The sequence below is a fragment of the Dermacentor silvarum genome, chromosome 2, assembly GCF_013339745.2.
Source record: "Dermacentor silvarum isolate Dsil-2018 chromosome 2, BIME_Dsil_1.4, whole genome shotgun sequence".
Classification (NCBI taxonomy): domain Eukaryota; kingdom Metazoa; phylum Arthropoda; class Arachnida; order Ixodida; family Ixodidae; genus Dermacentor; species Dermacentor silvarum.
In genome coordinates this window covers 249,659,480-249,680,073 of record NC_051155.1, presented here as the reverse complement: position 1 = coordinate 249,680,073, position 20,594 = coordinate 249,659,480, and the positions used below count along the sequence as shown (strand labels likewise).

Here is a 20,594-nt window from a genome sequence, read left to right as displayed (position 1 = left end):
GAAATCGTCTCGTCCTGCTGAATTGTAGGACTCGCCAATTTACAAATAAATTGTGCTGCTGGTTTTCGATTCGGGTATTCTTGCTTCGGTAACGGCCAACGGACGATAAGACAGCGTTGTTTTCGCTTTCGATTCTAGGTTAATTATAAGCATACTCCACATGCACAGCGAAAGCGTAACTCTGCCTGTTAACACTCATCAGACCGAGGCAAGAAATCTTAAAATTATTTACTCAATTTATTTTTTTAATTGCTTACGTGCTTCAATTGTTTTCAACTTACTAACAGCGTCCAATACGTCTCAAAGTTAGATTAATTTCCGTGCCCGAGCGCTTGATCATGCAGGCTCTTTTCAAGGCTTGGAGTGGATCCAAACAGCTAGTTTGGTTGACGAGCTGCTCGGTTTGCTGCTTTAACTACTCGCAGCTAGAAGGCGCGGCGAAGTTTTGCGCTTAGCGGCGCATCGTTGTCTTGCAAAGATTTAGCGTGCGTAACGCAAGCATTTCCCGCAATACTAAAACTCTATATTAAAGGATACATGTATGCGATCTCAAAAAGATAGGTCATTTCATCTTCGCGCTGCCGTTCTGCGCGTAGCCGCTACGTATCAGCGTGCTGCGTAGCCATGTGCGCAGCGTAGTCTACCGCGACAAGCCCTTTCACCGCCGCGAGACTTCAGCAAAGCACTCTTCGTTCCTCCGCTGTGCAGCTTCCAGCGACTGGCAGAAAGCCGTGTATAGGTGCGAATAGTTGTAGGATTAGAAAAAATATTTACGGCACGAGATTCCCAGAGACAACGTCCTTTAATAGTGATGCTATTCTATTAGTTCAAAATGTTTCAGAGCCCCTTTAAGTTTCATACGCCGCAAAGCTCTCGCGCGAACACACGTCCACATTTGTCGCGCCACCTTTCTTGCGTACCGATGAAGCCCGAAAACACGTTTTGACTTCGTCGTTTTGCCTACAGCTTTCTTGAAAGTGAGGTGACCGTTATAAATGTAATCAAGAAGATTGCGGCATCGACTGCGAAAGGCGGATGTAGCGTTACGCATACGCTTTACCCGAAAATGTTCCACACATCGCACAAATGTTTGCACGTAAACATTTTATTGTTCTATGTACAAGGACAAAGCAAGGAAAAAAAAAAAAAAAAAACGGTGTCTCCAATACAATTTGCGTGCAGGAACGGGAGAACAAAAGTAAAAATGAGTTGCTCTCTGGTTTTTTTTCTAGTCAGGAGCAATAATGGAGCTGGCTGTAGCTAACCAAACATAGCACAATGTTTATTTTTTTTTCCTCGGCCCAGCTACCGTCTCCCCCTCCCCTTCTTGCTTCAATGGGAATGCCTGATGAATTTCATTTTCTCGACGCAGCCAGAGCACGCAAGAGCATGACACACGGTGCTTGGGCATTCCACAGGGCGAATGAAAGATGACAAGATGGATAATGAAAGCTCCTCAGTCGCCCTCCGGTAGCGGCGGGGCGTCCGTTGGCAGCGGCGGCGGCAGCGGCGGGGCATCGTCCTTCTTGCGCGACGGCGGCGGGCTCCGCGGCGGGGACCGCGAGTCGCCGTCGTCCAGCCAGTTGCGGATGATGGTCGCCTTGTTGATGCGCTGCGTGCTGGTGCTGGCGCCGCCCTCGGCCGCCGCCAGTTCCTGCTTCTCCTGGGCACGCTGCGCCGCCGCCTCCCGCAGCTTCTTCAACTCCTCGGCGTCGGGCGCGCGACTCACGATGGGGTTGCGGCGCTTCCACGGCGGGCAGAAGGATCGATCCTGCGGCGTCTCGGAGTCCGAGCGCCGGTCGCGGCTGTAGCTGCTGCGCTGGTAGCTGCCGCCTCCGCTGTTGTAGTAGGAGCGCGGCGATGTCCGGTTGTTGTAGTAGGGCCGGAACGGACGGCGCCCTCCACGGCCGCCCCGGAAGTATCGGTTGTTCTGGTAGCCGCCGCGGTAGTTGTTGTAGCGGCGGTTGTTGAAGTTGCCCTTGTAGTATCCGCCCCGGTTGTTGTTGTAGTAGTAGGGCCGGTAACCTCCGCGCCGCATGGGCGAGTGGCGGCGGTGCGAGCCGTCTGTGTCCGAGCTGTAACTGCGGCTGCGGCGGCGGCCGTCGCGCGAGTCCTCTGACGAGTACCGGCGGCGGCGCGAGTCGTCGCGTGAGCTGTCCGAGCTACGGCCGCCACGGCTGCTACGGCGGCGGCGGCCCCGGGACGCCACGCTCGATCGATCGGTCGAGTAGTCGTCCGAGTGGTCGGCGCTGCGCCGGCTGCTGCGGCGCCTCCGAACGGGCGACTTGGACCGGCCCGAGGACGAGTAGCTCTCGGAGTCTGCGCGCGAGCGGCGGCGCAGCTTGCGCTTGCCCTTGCCGTGGCCCTCGTCGTCGTCGTCCTTGGGGCTGCTCTCGCGGCTGCTCGAGCGGTCCTTCTTGCGCTTGGCCGGCTCCGAGTCCGAGTGAATGGAGCCTTCCTCGTGGCTGGACGCCGCCGTCTTGTCGTCGGCGCCCCGTGACGGCTGCTGCTGTGGCGCGTCCTCACGGTGCTCGACCGAGCTCACCGAGCCTTCTTCGTGGCTGTCGCCCGCGTGTGTCAGCGGCTTCTTCACGGCCTTCCACTTGAACTCGATCCCCTTGCGCTCGGGTGCCGGCTGCGGCTCGGTGCGCTTCACCACAGACTCGATGCGCGGCGCCGACTGCGCAGGCTCGGCTGACGGGGCTCTCGCCGACTCTGATGAGCGGTCCTTACGCTCGTAGTATGCCGTGCTCGCAGCGGCCGACTTGGCGTCGACGTTGAACAGGCGCGGCGCCTGTATCTCCTGGTTAGACTTCATCAGGAAGGTCACCTTGGGCGACAGCTCGTTGTGGTCATCGACGCGGCTCCCTTCATTATCTCCACCTCGTCTTCGTCCTCGTAGAGGTGCGCCAGTTTCTTTGACAACGGCGACAGGGAGCTGCGTTGCCTGCACATAAAAGACTCAATTGAAAGACTTGAAACATTACAGAATGGCAGAGCGCAAATAGCGGAGTTTGAGACCAAATCCTATATGAATCCAACATTGCACCACACCGAAGAATAATGAACAGCCATTTTCACCAAGAATGATTTTCACATCCTATAGTATCTTCACAACAATACCAAGTAGGGGTGTGCGAACACCTAATACAGAAGATTTTGAATGAATGAGGATTCACAATCAGAAAATTTAAACTCGAGGTTAATGCCGACAAATTTTGGTAAACATGCTTGGAAGTCTGCTCTCATTCTGTGACAAGAATGTTGCATCACTAGCTTGGGCATCAAGACGTCCAGTTTAGACTACTAATTAAATTACACTTCTCCTTTTCACTCCCATTTCTAAATTTTTCCTGGTTCGCGGCTCTTGCGTTTCCCAGCTCTTACTGTTTCTTTTTTTTTTTATGGTCCCGTGAAAAACATATCAGCGGGGTTCTACTGTATATGGTTTTTTTTTCTCGTAGCCCTAATGCACAAGTTGATACTCTTAGCTCGACTCATTGTTACAACCGATATATCGTTATATGTGAACTGCACTGTAGTCCCGCTGACATGACACGGCTCAGTTTGAAGTGCAGGCTGCCATGTTCTCAGTCAGCGGGGTCACCAGCCGTCCGGCTCATGACGTCAGTCTAGAGTGCACTGGTGGAGGCTCGTGTGCACCTACCTTTGAGGGGCAAATGCCGCTGCCTTCTAAACCGAAACCCCGTTTACAACAGCCTACAGTCAGAACCAGGATAGTCAGCGTCATCGCCATTGCCCATCGCAAGATGGCGACCAAGAATGGTGACAAAGCAAGTTCATGCATAGTATGACTACGACGATGCTCCGCTTTCAGCCTGATTATGAAAGCCCAATCAAACAAAAAGTTATTCTACATGTTAAGCTAGTAGTAACAGTAACAAGTCGCACCAAGTGTTCTCATGCATTGCAGGACAAAACACAGTCAGCAACCACTTTTTCAGACATGCCCAATAATTTGGATGCCTTTGTGGCACCGCTACGTACCCCGTAGAGGCTGTCTGGAACTTCAGGTGCTCAAAACCTTTGCCATCAGATTTTCCTAACTTTCTGCTCTGACTGCAGGTCCAAAACAACATTAATCGAAGCAACCACCACCGCCATTTTGATTATCTTGCAGACTCAAATCAGCGATCTCACATGTAAATTCACTGCCAACTGTAGACACCGCAGCAACGCTAGGCCTAGTTGCTTTGATGTTCACTGCCAAGCTTCCTGCTGTTCGGTGCCGTGTTTTTCATCAAAAGGATTCGCTGCAGTGAGCAATGGTAGTGACTCGGCTTTTGCCATCCTTGCTGATGCGCAGCAAGCATGGCAAGGGTCATAGGTGCTGAGACATACTCCCTAAAGGGCTGCAGAAAAGAGTACCTCTTTCTCTCTGAAGGGCTACGCACTGCATAACGCCAGTTCCCAAAAGTCAGCTTTGTCCCCCAATACAGCAGTATTAAGTGATGAAGTATACCAAGAGTGGAAAGGGGCCACTGTCACGGGACACACTATCTATTCTTACAGCACAATTTACTACCAAGCTAGTCTGTGTGACAGCAGAACAAATGCATTGGTCAGCATTTCAAAGGACAGGCAGACTCTCAAAATGGCCAGAAAATTTGCTAAGGGTGTTACAAGTGAAAATGAGCGCAGTAGAACTTACGCAGCAGCCTTTGTCGCCTCGGCCGGGGGCGAGGAAAGCACCACAGCAGGCTCGTCCTTCCAGTAGCTTTCTGAAGCTGTGCCACCAGGAGCAGTGCTGCCAGTGGCGGCTGGAGCAACTTCTTCAGGGGGAGGGCTGGTGTTGGCACGGTGGCCATCGCGTGACTTTCGCTTTTTCTTGGAGCCACGGTGCCGCTCAGCTTTGCTTTCCTGCAATGGCACAGCACCCGAATTTAAGGTACTAAATTCATTTCAACTACTGCACATACCTTTACTGCAATATTTGGTCAAGAACAAAACTTGCTTTTCAAGTGCAAGTAACAAAGAGTGGTGGTATGGCCACAATCAGAACTGCACTGGCATAAACACAACAAGTATTTAGGCTGGAAGCAAATGGGACACGAGGTCAACCTAAGGGTAAAGGTAAATGATAGCACAACGCCAAGTAAAAAAAAAAAAAAAAAAAAAATTATTATTTCCACATACGATGAAAGACTGGAATTTGTTGCCGGAAGAATGTGTTTCCGTGTCTGATAATGATGCTTTATTTTCGCGCCTGTGTTTGTGACAATGCATTACTGTCTTAACTTTGTTTAAATTTTCTAATATGCTAGAAAATGTTAACTCCTTGTATGTTCCACCTTGATGTTACTTTGCATTGTGTATTTAGTTGTTTATTTCTGTTAATGATTTAACACATCTTTATCTAACTGCCCCCCCCCCCCTGCGATAATGCCTTCGAGGCGACGCAGGTATTCTGTAAATAAAAATAAATAAATAAATAAATAAAATGACCAGAGCTTGGAAATGGGATACAAAAGGATCTCAACACAGTGTTACAAGAGGATCTCGAGGAAGACCAGTACATAATCTGGACACAAGAAGAAGAGCCCCAACACAAACCTTGCGGTCCTTGCGAGATCTTCTTGAGCGGTGGTGCCTGCGACTGTGACGTTTGTAACCGCTGGATGACGAGGAACGTGATGATGCTCCTGATGAGGAAGTTGATGACCAGGACGATGAAGAGGAACTACGATGGCGGCGCCGTTTCTTGTGCCTGCATGAAAAAATAGACTTATGCCTATAGTGGAAGCATTTCCATAAAATTAACACTTTTTTGCACACAGAAGCAGCCAGAAAAAAAGGTGGTGCACCAGCATTGTACTTTCAAGACATTCAGAGCTCATCTTCCATATGAGATATGAGCTGAGCTCATCAAGCAAGTGCTTGCAGAAAACAAATTATGCAGCAAAACTCGTCCGGCACTGTTGTATTTTTCCTGCAGCCCTCAGAACGATTTGAGCTCCTCCATTGCAAAAGTAAAACCTTGCTAATTTGACCCTCATTAATATGGAAAATCGGATAATTCGGACTTGTCCTCTGGTCCCGGCCGGCATATGCATTATTCAATGCACTCACTCTCGTTAATTCGGAGGATGTATTTGGCTGCACATCAGTTATTTCGGACAACTTTCGGAGCTTGGTGAGCGAGGAATGCCACAAACGTGCAAAAGAGCAAGAATGACGCTAGCGGTTTTGTAACGAAGCAGCGGAGTCCGCATCACCATAGCCATTGGAAATCACTGGAATGCCTCGTGCCTATTTGTGCTTTTAAGGGGGGACGCGGCAATTGAAGTGGTCAAATTGGTTAAAATTATCGATTTCGCGATTTATTTTTTTTTCGCGATCCTCGGGCCTTCTTCTACCTCGTGGTGAAATATTATAACGAAATACGCGGTAGAAATCGAGAAAATAGCACTTTCCTAGAGTACTGTCATCGAAAATTGCGGAAAATTCGGGCTTTGGAAGTGGCTGTCGCACCGCAGATCGCTCGGCGAGACGTTGACGCAGCGCCGCCATCTTGGTATCATCGTAAAGAGGAGAGACCGGATCTCAAGATAGCCGCAGTAGCGTATTTCTCCACCGAAAAATAAAACCAGCAAGCGCGAGCGAAAAAAAGTCAAAAGCGGCATCGCGATTGGGCGCAGCAGTCACGTGAGGCACAGGACACACTCTTATTGTCTGCTATAGATTTGAATGGCTGACATTTTTTTTCTCGTGCGTATTTGCGCAGCAGCGAGCTGCACATTCCGATCAACGTGCTTGACGACCGTGGCAGCCTAACGCACGTTTTCTGTCATGAGCCCCAAAGGAAGCAAGTTCCAAACGACCCACGCGTACGGAAGACGAAGAAAGGCATGGAATAGAGGGAGGAAACTACTCTTAGAAGCGGATGCCGCCGACCTTGTCGACGACGCACGACCGGCGCGCGTGGTTCATCGGGAAAGCACGTGCGACAGTGACAGCGCGACCGTGTGCGAAGATGTTGACGGCGTGGCCGCGTGCGACGATGTTGGCAACATCGTCGGCACGCGGCCGATGAGAGCAGAAATTTTCGCGTCAAATATTCTGCTGCGAATTTCAGCTCCAATCCTAACTAATGAAGGATGCACGGCGCATCAAAAAGGCAACTAAGGTGCACGAAACTGTGGCAAAGAAGCGAAAAACTACATCAAGATGCAAAGAAAATGTGTCCTCACATGCAAAGGACTACATCCCAGGCGGGTTTTAGGTGCTCAAAGTAAATATTTAGATGTTCACATCAAATAAAACTTTGAGCTCCGTTTTCTCTGCTTTCATTTTTTGTGCTGTTACGTTCAGTCATCCCAGTGCCATTTCACAACGAATGAAGATAAAATCATTTTGTCTTTTGCACTTATATCCTGAAACATTGGTGAGTGCAACAAAGCTGTCCATTTTTATCTGCACCTCATAAAAAAATTTATAAAGGATTTTTTGTAAAAGTTGTTAGTGAGACAATATCCATAGGAATGTTCGAAAAAACATTTTTTACTTAATTCGGCATTTAAAAAATAAACCAATAGCTTTATTGCACAGAATGGGCCTCTGTGGACATGCTGATGTAAACATCTTTATGAACTCGTGTGTAATTATTTAATTAATTTTGGGATGACCATTAGAGGTTGTCAAATGTTGTAACTCAAAAACTATAATAAATAGCTTAAAACTGATTTCAGTTATTATATCAGCATAACAAATCACACCTGCATGCCAAATTTCATCAATTTATTCCCTTAAAAAAAACTAATTTTTCATTGCCACGTCCCCCCTTAAAGCCTTTATTCTAGCATTTACCGCTGTGCATAACAATGCGTTGGCCGCGGGCTCTCATACCGTATTTACACGATTGTAGGTCAACCCATTTTTTCAAATTTGGCAATCCAAAGTTGGGGGGTCGACTTAGAATCGAAACCGAACCGTGTACCGCTAGTAACGGCAAGAGAAACGAGAAATCAGGGGCGCTATGGCGTGGTTGCAACTTTGCACCTACGTTTTTATGGTTACAGTAGAAGCGTAGCGTATTAATTTACCGTATTGCATACATTTTGATTGCGTGCACGGCTCCTGTGGGAGCATCGATCATGGAAGAGTCGCCGTTAGGGGGTATTGATAGCTGGCGGAAGAGCCGCCGTTAGGGGGGTATTGGTAGTTGGCAGAAGAGCCGTCGTTTAGGGGTATTAGTAGTTGGCGGAAGAGCTTTTCTTTGAGATACGATTGTTTTCGACGGCCGCGCGCATCTGTCACTTCTGTTGTGCTGAATCGTCGCGCCTGTCATGAGTGCCAAGAACTTTCGGCGCTCGTTCTCAGTAGCGTTCAGACGGGCTGCTATCCTCTATGCTGAGGAAGCTAACAACTGCGCAGCGGGACGCAAGTCTGGAGTCAGTGAACGTGTGGTGCGGCAGTGGCGGCTTCAGCGCGAGGAAATTTGGCCTCCCTGGCTACTGTGTGCGGGTGGGTCTTCTCTGCGTGGGCGGCTGTACCGCGCGATGTCGTGGTGCGGTCGTTCGCGAAGTGTGGACTCACACTTGATGACGACGACTGCAGCAGCTATGATGGCAGCAGTACCAGTGAGGTCAACTCTAGTGACGATAGTCTTAGCAACCCCATCAATAAATTTCTCTTGAGTGAAATGCACTCGCGTGGTTTTTCTCTCCCCCCCCCCTTTCTTTTTGAGACATGCAATTTTGGGGGGGTCGACCTACATTCGTGTAAATACGGTAATTGCGTAGTTGCCATCTATGATCGCGATGACAGCGGCCACGGTTTCTTCAGCAGCGGTTGCGGCAAACAGCGCTTAGCGCGTCGGCCACGTGCTTAAGGGGGGACATGGGTCTTGGACTAAAATTTTGTAGAATATTTATTCTTTGACGTATAGTGCTGAAAACTTTTATATATATGTAATGTTATGTGCTTATTACGAATATAAGGCCAATTTTCATTTATCTCCTTTGGTTCAAATTTCACGCAAGTTTCCTTTAATTATCTTCCAGAAAGATTTGCCAATTATGTGTTTTCTAGATTTCACTAAATAGGGCATCAGTGGCTTCTGTATGATTCAAGGAGTGCAACAAAACCAACCTTGTTGGTCTGCCGCACCTAGAACACGAACACGAGGTATTGAATTAGTCACCAGAAAAACTTTTTCGAGTTTCAAGCTTTGAAGTCTCGCAACTCTTGTTCTAGGTAAGGCAGAGCAATAAGATTCATTTTGTTGCACTCCTTGAATCGTACAGAAACCATTAATACCCTGTTTAGTGATATCTAAGGAACACATAATTGGCAAATCTTTCCGGAAGATAATTAAAGAAAGCTTGCATAAAATTTCAAACCAAAGGACATATACGAAAACGGACCTTATATTGGAAATAAGCACATTACATTACATATATGTACAAGTTTTCAGCACTATACGTCAAAGAATAAAGATTCAACAAAATTTTTAGTCCAAGACCCAGGTTCCCCCCTTAAAAAACTACGTAGTCGCGATCCATGATCGAATTGATAGGGACCACAGTTTTGTCCGCAGTTGTTGCAGCGAACGGTAGTTTCGTTCCGACTCTGTGTGTGCGACGGTCGCGTGCCTTGAGCACCACTAAGTCGCCATTTATAATCGCATCAATAGCAGCCTCCGTTTTCTCTGCAGCAGTTGCGGCAAACAGTTGTTTCGTTTTGACTCGGTGCAAAGCTGTCGAGGATCAAGAGCACCGATTACATTGCGATGGACGGATGATCTGTTGGCGCTCAGCTCACTGGCGAAAACATAATCAGGATGTGCGCGCGATAGTGCAAAGCATGTCGCAAATCAAGGCGCGCGCCACGGCCGTGCTGCGAAGGCAGTCACGAGGCCTCGATCGCCACTGCGGCAGCCAATGAATCACAAGATGACGAGAACTTCAGCTTCCGCTCCGTTATTGTGCAAAATAGCAACAGGATTTGCTCATTCATTCACTAAATAAAAGCGTGTTGACGAAGCAAGCATTTGCTTGTTTTCTGCATACTCTGATAATTCGTCATTCCGTTAATTTGGACATTTCTTTCGGTCCCGTGAAATACGAATTAACGAGGTTTTACTATGTGCTTATTGTAAACTAAGCCAGTTGGCGTAAGAAGCCTGCTGAAAAGTAAAGTTGCAAGGATATTTTTGTTTTGTTGTGTGGCCAGCCATCCATTTCAAAACAACATCCCCTGTGGAATGACTGAACGCTTCGAGTCATGTTGAACAGAACGGAAAGCATGGTGATTTGGAGAGCTCAGTTTATTTGAGAATTATATTGCGATACAGTGTGTTGAGCCGAAACGTGTATATAAAAGCCAAAATGTGGTGTAAATTTTCTTTTTCTGATAAATTTTCCCTTTGATAAAATTTTCACTTGGTTTTGCTTTTTACTATTTCCACATTAAAAAAAATTGGGTCTCTTTTTGCAGGTTGTCTTTTGGTCTCATTTTTAACTGTTTGGTGCAGTATGGATAACGCTTGATACGCAGGAATTATTAACGTGCTATGCAAGATGTACAAGAAAAGTAAAAGAGGACAGGACAAAGCACAGTGTCCTGTCCTCTTTTTCTTTTCTGGTGCACCTTACGCAGCACGTTAATAATTCAAATATGAACCAACTAGTCCATCAGAGAGTATTACTGCTACGCATTTCTGCAGCATAGCATAGTGGTTGAAAGAGCACTCACTTTTTCTCCACTTCATCCTTGAGAAGAAGACGCAGCTTCTCCCGAGTGTCCTTTGTGGGCTTGCTAATCTCGCCTTGAAGTTCAGCAAGCAGCGAGGCCTGGCTTGACAGTGACCGGGTATCTTGGGGCACTAAGGGCTCCTGTGCAGACAAGAAGTATGCCATTTCTGAACACTGTAGTGCAGTGTGAAGGCTGCACTACTCAATCCACTCAGCCTTGCCTGCAGCAAAATGTACATACTAAATGCTAATACAGTCGACCCCAGATCTAGCAACTCGAAAAGGATTGCAATATAGTTCGATATATGGATAATTCGAAATGTAAAATATGCCTACCTGACGCTTATCTGAGATCTCCGCACGTCTCGGACAATTTCCAGAGACAGTGAAAAGCGGGAACATACAGATTTGCTTCTCCAAGGCCACCTTGAACGCACAAAAGTTTACGAAACTTTTTTCACATGAACATTGCAAATGGGTCGCGCTGCAGAATGGTGTTTGCAATGCTAACCCTAAAAGCCCGCGTCGCCTGGACACGAGACCATGGTGCACTGCACACGCATCGACGTGCTTGTTGTGCATTTTTGTTCAAGATATGGTAGAAATGGACACCCCGTGCCTCTATGGATACAGGCTGTGCTGCCATATGCGCATTTGCACTGTCAATAGTGCGTGAACGTGCCTGGTCACGTGGTCATTACAATATGCCGTATTGACCGCACTTTCCGTGAAGTGCGGAGGCAGCTACGTGCAGTGGTTTTGTTAATTTTAAACTGCAATATAAAGATCCGTCCAAGTAGAGGTTGGGGTCGGATTCATTTCTGGCAGCTTGCGGAATCCTAAAATGCCGTTTGCGGAAAGCCTTTATCTACAAGAAGACAAACCCAGCGGCGCAGCATCTCAGTTCGGCATCCCATGCCCGGAGCCACTGAGACAAAACATCACATGTTATCCACGCTTTCTTGTGGAATGTATAACAAACCAGGAGACCTTTTGCGTTCTTGAAGTACAGTGGCGATCTGCTCTTGCTGATAATGAACGACTGCAGTTTGCACGAACCATCCATATATCCGTAGCGAGCAAAACAGAGCACCCTGCCCATTGGATTCAACCTCGTTTAACAGTATCTGCCAAAACAGTGCCGTTTCAGATTTGTTGGCATTAAATATTTCTAACAATGCAAGTGATTGCATCTCTGTTAGGAGGAGTGCACTTGCAGGGACACAGTGTGGCGCAGCAAACAATATATATAATGTGGCGGTGAATGGGAGTTCGATGCACGCATAGTACAGTGGAATCTTGATACAAATTTTTCTGTGGTGCCGGCCGAGCCCCATTACTTTGCAACGTGCTAGAGAACGGTTGTTACGAATCAATTTTCTACCCGCGTCTGTTGATACGAATAAACGCTGCCTCACCAACGGCCGCGAAAGAGAACAGTGCGCAGTCACGCGCTTTCTCGCTTTCTCTTTTGGTGCGGAGGCCGCGACTGGGCGCGAAGAGTTTGAAGCGGTGGCGCTTTTGTTGCTTTTGTGCTTTTCCACACGCAGGCGTGGGGTGGGGAAGCACAGCCGCCGCAGCGAGCGAAGGTTTGCGCTGTCTATCACTTCAACGGAAACTGAGCGGCATAAGCACAGCGCATCTAAAGGTCAGAGCCGTGTGGAGATCGCTTTCAAAATACGGTGCGTGCGACAACACCGACAGCCGACACAGGCGCAAAGTACAAGAACGCATTTGTTGGCAGAGTAAAAGCTGCCGCCCCTCCCTCCCGCGCCGTCTTCCGCTGTGCTCCTATCGCGTGGGAGATTGCGTCACCAGTTACCCTTGCGCTCGGTTGCAAGATACGCATTTGGTGCCCCCCTCCCATACCCCCACGGCTTTCCGCGCAACGGAAGTCGCGTTTTCTCTCCGCGAATTCGCACATACGGCGCGCAGCGATAATTTTATTGCCCTCGTTGATCTCCTCTCCCATTGGTGAGCACACCTCGTTGAGAAGCGTGCTCGCTACCGTCCTTGTCGGCGAGATTTTCCCGCGGAAGCCGCATTATAACTGGTATTTCGTCTCACACGGCTGCACTCTAAGCGGTATGCGTATACATGGAGTTCTATGGGAGGGTATACGGCAGTCGAAAAAGGCCGCGTTGTAGCCAGTTCTGCACTATAAACGGTTACGTTATAAGTGGTCTGTACTGTAAATGCTTTTTACGTACGTGTGCCTGACTGAGTTCACTTCTGACTCTTTGATTTAGCTAGTTCTAATTGTGTTTCGATGATACGAATTACGGCTAATACGAATATTTTTCGTGACCCCGTGAGATTCGTATCACCGAGATTCCATTGTACATCGCTATACTTCACCATGGGATTTACAAGGGAAATTTACAAATGTTTAGTACAGACAATAATGTGATATATCTGAGTTCGATATATCCAGGATCGACTGTAGTCTATACTGGTTTAGCAGTTCTCTTTAGTGTCCGTCTAAATCTTAATCAGCAGTCTAATGCAAGTGTGAGCGAGTTTCCTGCTGCAGACATTGTTGATGACCGTGAGAGAATGTGAATACGTACGGCCTCCTTCTTGCGTTCCTTGACTTCCATGGCAATGAGGGCTTCCCGGGCATCCGTGTTGCTCAGGTTCACTTTCACTGCCTTCTTGTATGTCTTGACCGCACCTTCCAAGTCACCCCTCTCCTCGTAGCTGCACACACAAGGAGCCCCTCTTTAGCAAGCATGCAGCAGCAGTGGGTCTACCCAATCAGCCAAAGCTTTCAATTTTTTTGATTGACTGACTCATGTTTAACACCTAAAAACTACGCACAGGCTGTGACAGTATTGGAGAGGGGGCATCCTATATCTAATTTTGGATCACAAGTAAGGTACATGTAACGCTCAGCACACAGGTGTTTCACTGTTTTTACATTCCACCTCCATCAGAATGAGGCAGCGCCAGCAGGGAAGCCAAAGTGCGACCTCAAGCTTGGCAGCAAAATGCCATAGCCACAAAGGGGGGCCATTCATAAACCTTTTCTGCTTGGTAGAATTGCAGCATTTTGAAACGGGGAATGGACATATTCAAAGAAAACTTCTGAAGTGAATTAAGCAAGAACTTGCACCAACATCTGTGTTAAGTTTATCAAGCATAACTAGTACATCCAATGACGTGTCATCAAATGCAAGCAGTACAAACTGCATACCATAGCAGGAATGCTACCAGTGACGAAAGCCTGATGGCAGTTACAAATAAATGGTAATGATACCGGGGAAGCAATTAACACCAGCCTAGTAGAACACAAGCCAATTAATTGGGGCAATAAATTCCAAGTTGTGCCACTGCTACGTCTAAACGCTGGTGACCAGTAAGACAATTTTATGCCATGCCTCTATACCACCCCACCATTGTAAACTTAAGATTCTGCATGTTCAGCAATAGTCACCACACAGCAATAAATCTGTTATAAAGTAAAAGGTGTGTTGCCAAGTAATGCAGACTAATGTTAGCTGCACAGGAATTTCCTTTTTCATACTATATTTTTACTGATGGAACCTTGGAAAGGCTGAGCTAACAATGAACATGCTATGTTTACTCAATTCTGAAACACTTTATTCCCCCCAAAAATGTAGAAATAGAACATACACATTGGATTTGAGTTTGAAACCAAAACTACAATAGTGGCAAGCTATCAACATTAGCATTAAACATTTCTGCAGTACAATCTAATCCACACTGATGTAGCTGTGGGAACTGCTGTAGCATTCTGCCTAGTTTGTCAGGCTGCCATGGTCTGCAAATAATTTTAGAAACACCGTATCTCAAATGTCATTGAAGGTGACATTTTTTGAGCTGTTGGTAGTCATAAGGTGGTCCCTGACTGCGATGACGAGTGATGTCCATTTCACAACAGACTGGATACAAGTTGATGTCCAACTGAGAATGAATCACCATTATTCTCACCGTGAAGAATAAAAGGCATTGCACTTATAATTTTCTCGAGGTATGGAAATCAGGTGCACATTACAATCGAGTAAACATGGTAAGAATACTATGGGCAACAATGAGACCAATTGAGGCTGATTAGTACAGTACCTATGTCACGGCACATTTGGCTTAATAAACTAGTGAAGAGCCATTTATGTTAATCTGAAGGGAATATATTTCAGTGTAGCAGCAGCCAATTGAGAGGTGAACCAGGGGTGGGACTGTCCAAAGCATTTTGGTGCAATTTCTGGAACAGGCCAAAATGCGTTTTGGAGCAGTTTGGAGCATACACAATAGCGTTTTGGAGCAGCTTGGCGCAGACTAAGTTTCATTTTGGAGCAATTTGGAGCAGATAATATTTCAATTTCAAGTAGTTTAGAGCAAGCCAATCTGAATTTTGGTGAAACAATGGAATACGGACAGTGCACTTCTAAACTCCGACGAAACACAGAATAAACTAACAGAAAGTTCGTAATGGAAGCGCACTTCGCAGCTATAGCGTACTAGAATATGGAAGAGTGGGTCGAGCGGCGGGTCGGCGCATGCTTCCTGTAAAGCCAGAAACATCGGTTGCACCAACGATCAAACTATATATTTCCGCACCTACACTCATGACGATAGCGGAAAATGTTCTCAAATAATGCGGTCCAATCGAAGCTGTAACATAATTTCTGTCACTATATGTCACCACAGACCAAGAGAGCCGCAATCAACCCTGGGCTGGTATAATATAAAACTATTCCAATCTGTTTTTGTATGGACACTCCTGGCGCATTTTTGGTGCATCGCCATGATGTTCCATACAAAGTCCAGAAGCGATAACATCATCGCCGCGCGCTATATCGTATACTGTATATGTGAGTGAAAGCGTAAGGATGAGCCGACGAGGGTAAGCCGACGATGGCGGCACAATCTCACGTGCGCGAGAAAGCAAAGCAAGGACGAAGCGCACGGTCTCCCATCGCGCGCTAAGGCACCGAGGAGAGGGGTCATTCTACTGCGGCGGCTGCTGCGTATGGCGCAGCCGCGCGGGCCCTATCTTGAAAGCGATCTGCGATAGGGCCATAGTGCGAGTGCTTATAGCTTCGTGTGCGCTGTTTTTTGCCGCTTAGTTCACGTTGAAGCGAGGCAGCACAAACGTGAATTCGCTCGCTGCTGCTGCCGAGCTTGCTCACCCCAGGGTTTTCCAACGAGTTTCTGTGGTTATCGAGTGATATGTGTACATGTTTGCTTGTGCACGTGTGACACCATGCTTGTTAATTTAGTGAGTGAACACATGCTTACAAGTTTATATGGCCGATAAAACTACTATTCTTGCTTCTTAAAGCTGTCTACTAATTTGCTATCGCAATCGATGCTTCGCCTTTCGGGTGATGCTGCGACGTTTTATTCCAAATCCGCCATTAGCCCTTTGTGATAGGTCAAAATGGCTCACGCCTTGCCCATATGGACATAAAAACAGATTAGAATAGTTTTATGTTATACCGGCCTTGGGGACACAGACGCCCGCCTGCTTCACCCGCTGCAGCGCGTGCCTCCAAAATATCTAGTTCGCTCACAGCGCTCTCAGCCTACCTGTTGTTTTGCACATCAGCTAGGGAGCACTGCGCCGCTCGGCCCACTAAACCATATTCTAGTACACTCTAAACAGCATAGAGTTAGTATATAACTCTAGAGGAAAAGCTGGTCGTCGCCATGTTGCTACAACTCATTTTTGTATGACTAAAAATATTCAACATATTATGCAAAAGCAAGCACTTACACGTAACACGTAAGCACAGACGTTTCAAGTTCATTCCGTACATTTTTCAGAAATATCGGATGGCTATTTAGAAAATTTTATGTAAAATTTACATTGTCTAAAAGGTTGCGTTTGCAGGCGCCTTAACTAGATGGCGCTACCATCCTGAGGAAGGCTCGGGAGCGCGTTGATCGCATGCCTCGTCTGAATCACATTCGCTGTCTCCGCCAGCAGTCCTGTATAGGGTAGCAACATGGCAGCGGCCTTGCGGTTCCCGATTTCAATAGATGGGCGCTATAGGCAGCTTTTTCTCTAGAGTTGCTTATAGTAACTCTATGCTAAACACAGCCGCCCTAGCCGTTGCGACAGCAGCAACAGCCGGCAGTGGCCGCACGTGCACCTACCACTTGCGAAAAGCGCTGAGAAGTCCAGTGTTATAACTCTGCAGGAGGTGCGATCACGCAGTGTGCGTAACGCGAATGACTGCGCTCTTTTTCGGAGAATTAATCCGCTCGCTGTTCACGGCCACTGCCGAAGCCGTCCTAGCGCTGCGTGGCATGGCGCAATTTCGGTCAATTTTCTGTGTTTGGCGCAGTTTGACGCAGGAGTCCCACCCCTGGTGAATCTAACCAATAACACAACCAAACGTAACTTCAAAGGACACAAATACTTCAAAATGGGTACGAAAAGCTGTACTCACTAGCGTCCGAGGGCAACCAGGGTCTCGGACATGTACTTGCGGGCATTGGGATGGTTTGGATTCAAAGTCAGTGCCTGCTCAAAGTCTTCCAGGGCACGTCGCAAGTTGCTGTTATTTGCAAACCTGGGGAACCAACCAGCACGAAAAAAACAATGCATTAGTGTGGAGCACAGCCCAGCCGCCTCTCTATGACCATACTTGAATCAAACGTGCTTTTCATTTACATTTTTCAAAACTTATGGTTCAGTATCCACATGCAAAAACATTTCCATCAGTAATTCATAACATCTAAAACAGTGGTTGGTCATTAGTTGGATTCCCAGCACTTTATTGAAGGTTTCAGTGCAGAAACTTTCAATGGCATTGTAGTTTTGAATCACACACAGTGCCATCTTAAGTATACGGTCATTCTTTAATACCGGTGCAACACGGGGCCCCCTGATCGTGATGAAGCCCGATACAGATCAAAATTTTCGGTCGCGGTCAAAGGCGGTTATGAGAACTATTCCCTGAAGCTCAAAGCCATAGAAATTAGGCACATTCTGCATAATGAATAGACTATGAGACCTGTTCTTAGCACTAAAGAGTACAACCAAACTTTTAATTGGAACAGCCGGAAAACCTGTCAATTTCCTTTCAACAATGACAAAAGAGACTGATTTGACTTACAACCATCCATTCAGAGACAGTGCATTCAGTGGTTACAGACTGGTAACAAAGGCAGACAGGACAAAATATTTTTCGGACTCAAAAAGTCAGACTTGTTGGATATTCCGAACTTCATAATTGCACCACCGACAGGGTTCATTTTCGCAACCAATTTTTCGGACAAATTTAGGCCACAAAGTTCGATTTTCCGGAATAAATCGGCTCGTTCCAAGCCCTGCTACCCAATCTTGGATGCCACCATGTTGGGTTTTCAGCTGGCTTGGCTTCCAGTGGCCCGCCCTATAGCGTCCAAAATTGAGACCGCCGTGGTTGCTTAGTGGCTATGGTGTTGGGCTTTGCTAAGTACGAGGTCGCGAGATCGAATCCCGGCCACGGCGGCCGCATTTCGATGGGTGCGAAATGCGAAAACACCCGTGTACTTAGATTTAGGTGCACGTTAAAGAACCCCAGGTGGTCTAAATTATTCCGGAGCCCCCCACCATGCGTGCCTCATAATCAAATCGTGGTTTTGGCACGTAAAACCCTAATTTCTTTTTTTGTTCTTTCTTTTTTTCGGTCAGCACAATTGTCATAATCACTTGGCAGGATCCGTATTTTTTGTTCGTTTTTTTTTGCCCCTTAAAAGTTTCGGTTGCTATTTTGCACAAAGATGTCGCATCTTTGTGTGTTATGTGTGGCTACGTATTTGTGTGACCAGTGCCACCTCTGTGCCTTCACCAGAGCCAAGTTGTGCAAAGTAACGGGGCTCGTTTCTTCGATCTCCATGGGGATCTCCGCTAACAGTGATGCTCTAGTCCAGGGGTTCTCAGGTACGTTCATCCCAGGGAACCCTGCTAAGCTCCATAAAGTGCCCGACGCGCGCATCGAGTGAAAATGAAACTATTTGCCGCAACCGCTGCGGACGAAACTGCGATGGTTATCGACGCGATCAGAGATAGCGACTACGCACTTACGGAGGCACGCGACTAGCCGCGAGCACGGTGTTACGCGTGGCGATAAACGCAAGAATAGAGGCTTTAAAGGCACAATTAGGCACGAAGCGCTTCGGCGTTGCTGTCAGTCACGTGCCGCGTACGATTGCCGCTGCGGATCACGGTGCAAGCGGAGGACCACGGCGATGCGGACTGCGTCGCTTCGTTTCGGTTGGACGCTACGCCGTTCTTGCTCTTCTGCGGCGCGCATTTGCGGTGCTCCGCGTTTTTTTTTTCTTTTTTTTTCCCTCCAACGTATAGGTCAGTGCGCACGCTATCGGCACCTACCCTATCTACAAATAGGAGAAAGGCGCATGGTGGTAAGTTACGGCCTCCGAGATTCAAGTGCGAAAGCTTAGGCGCGCTGCCCGTTCTCAGAGGTTGGGTGGCTACAAGCTGCTTGCGTATTTATTGCGCAGTTCGCGCGTTGCTGTTACGCACTGTGATGTGCTTTTTGACACTCGGGCACCGGGCATGAGTAATGGAGGTTCTTTGGATCAAGCGCACCTCACATTCGCCGTTTTAGACATTTGTCGAGAGCGGGACCAGGGAAAATTTATCAGTGGCTCGCGGAACCCCGAGCAGGGGCCTGAGGAACCCGTAGGTTCCGCGGAACCCACTTTGAGAAACCATGCTCTAGTCGATTGTATGCGAAGACGACATCATTCTTGCTCAAATCCAAGGAAATCTGATCACCTTCAAGCGTATTATGAGGCAGGGCATTATTAGACATTTGTTTATGCCACTCTAAGCCTAATAAATTTTATTTTTTGGGGTGAATGAGTTTTTCAGACAATTTCTCGGACCCGGCAAGGTCCGGAAAACCGGTCGGCAACTGTATATAAAACTTAATTTTACGGCTTCATTGCCGTTGAGCGGCATTTTGTTGGTGTTGATGAACCATATTATATCATCCACCACGCCATTAATTGCATTTAACATCAACATTTCTTAAACAACTTTGCAACCTTCGTGATGACCTGCAGCCCGAGTAAGCAATGCCAATTTTTTTTCAGCTATATTCACTTCGGTTTGTTGCTTTCGCAATGAAAGTGGCATGTCATTGCCATTAGCAAGCTAGGAAAAGAAAATCTAGAACTAAGAGCTGAGCACAACCACGGACAGCAAACTAAAGAAGAATGTGTTCTGTCGCCACCTTGCGATGATGTTGATACAGTCGAACCTGTTTATAATGAACTCGATAGTTAAAAGCAAAAAGTGATCGTTCTATCAGTAGTTCGTTAAATATGGACTCACCCTTAAAAATGCTCCAAAATTAACCGCACTGAAGCTGGCATCAGCAGTTACAATTCGAAACATGCTCTGCGTCAGCACATGCCCCGTGCCACGCTGTTTACGCTGTACGCAGCATGCCTCCGCACTGGAGGCGTGCCTTGAAAACGCGTGACCTTCACAGCTTCCGAAATCTGCGCGAGGCGGTCGCTCGCTCATTTCGAAGGCCGCATCATCATCGCAGTTGGACTGAAGCGGTTTCGTCGCGCTTCCGTACTTGGGCACTTCGCGTCTGCCCTCTTTTTACCATGACCAGGTTCAAAGCGTTTGTTGTACCAGTACGTCGATTAAAAAATACATTTATTATATCTGGAAGCAGTTTTCATAGGGAGGGTAAAAAAATCCATATTGCACTGAAATGTGGTCGTTATAACCAATAGATCGTTATATCTGGGATCGTTAAAAGTGGGTTCGACTACTGTTTTCGACGGTAGACAGATGTTAAAACTGCAAATGAAGTTTTGCTTTCGCACACGATTTTAATGTGGAGAGAATATTTAAACCCATTTCTAAGAAAACGAAGTAAG

General features: G+C 47.2%; 1 protein-coding gene across 1 annotated transcript in view; it reads right to left on the bottom strand.

The window, feature by feature from the left end:
* Positions 1 to 1,089: 1,089 nt before the first annotated feature.
* LOC119440793 (tetratricopeptide repeat protein 14-like) overlaps positions 1,090 to 20,594 on the bottom strand; it is a 58,328-nt gene continuing 38,823 nt past the window's right edge. Inside the window, 7 exon segments of the mRNA XM_049662582.1 lie at positions 1,090 to 2,841; positions 2,844 to 2,947; positions 4,673 to 4,881; positions 5,575 to 5,728; positions 10,717 to 10,856; positions 13,286 to 13,415; positions 17,135 to 17,257. Coding sequence (XP_049518539.1) covers positions 1,457 to 2,841; positions 2,844 to 2,947; positions 4,673 to 4,881; positions 5,575 to 5,728; positions 10,717 to 10,856; positions 13,286 to 13,415; positions 17,135 to 17,257 — 2,245 coding nt within the window. The 3' untranslated portion in view covers positions 1,090 to 1,456.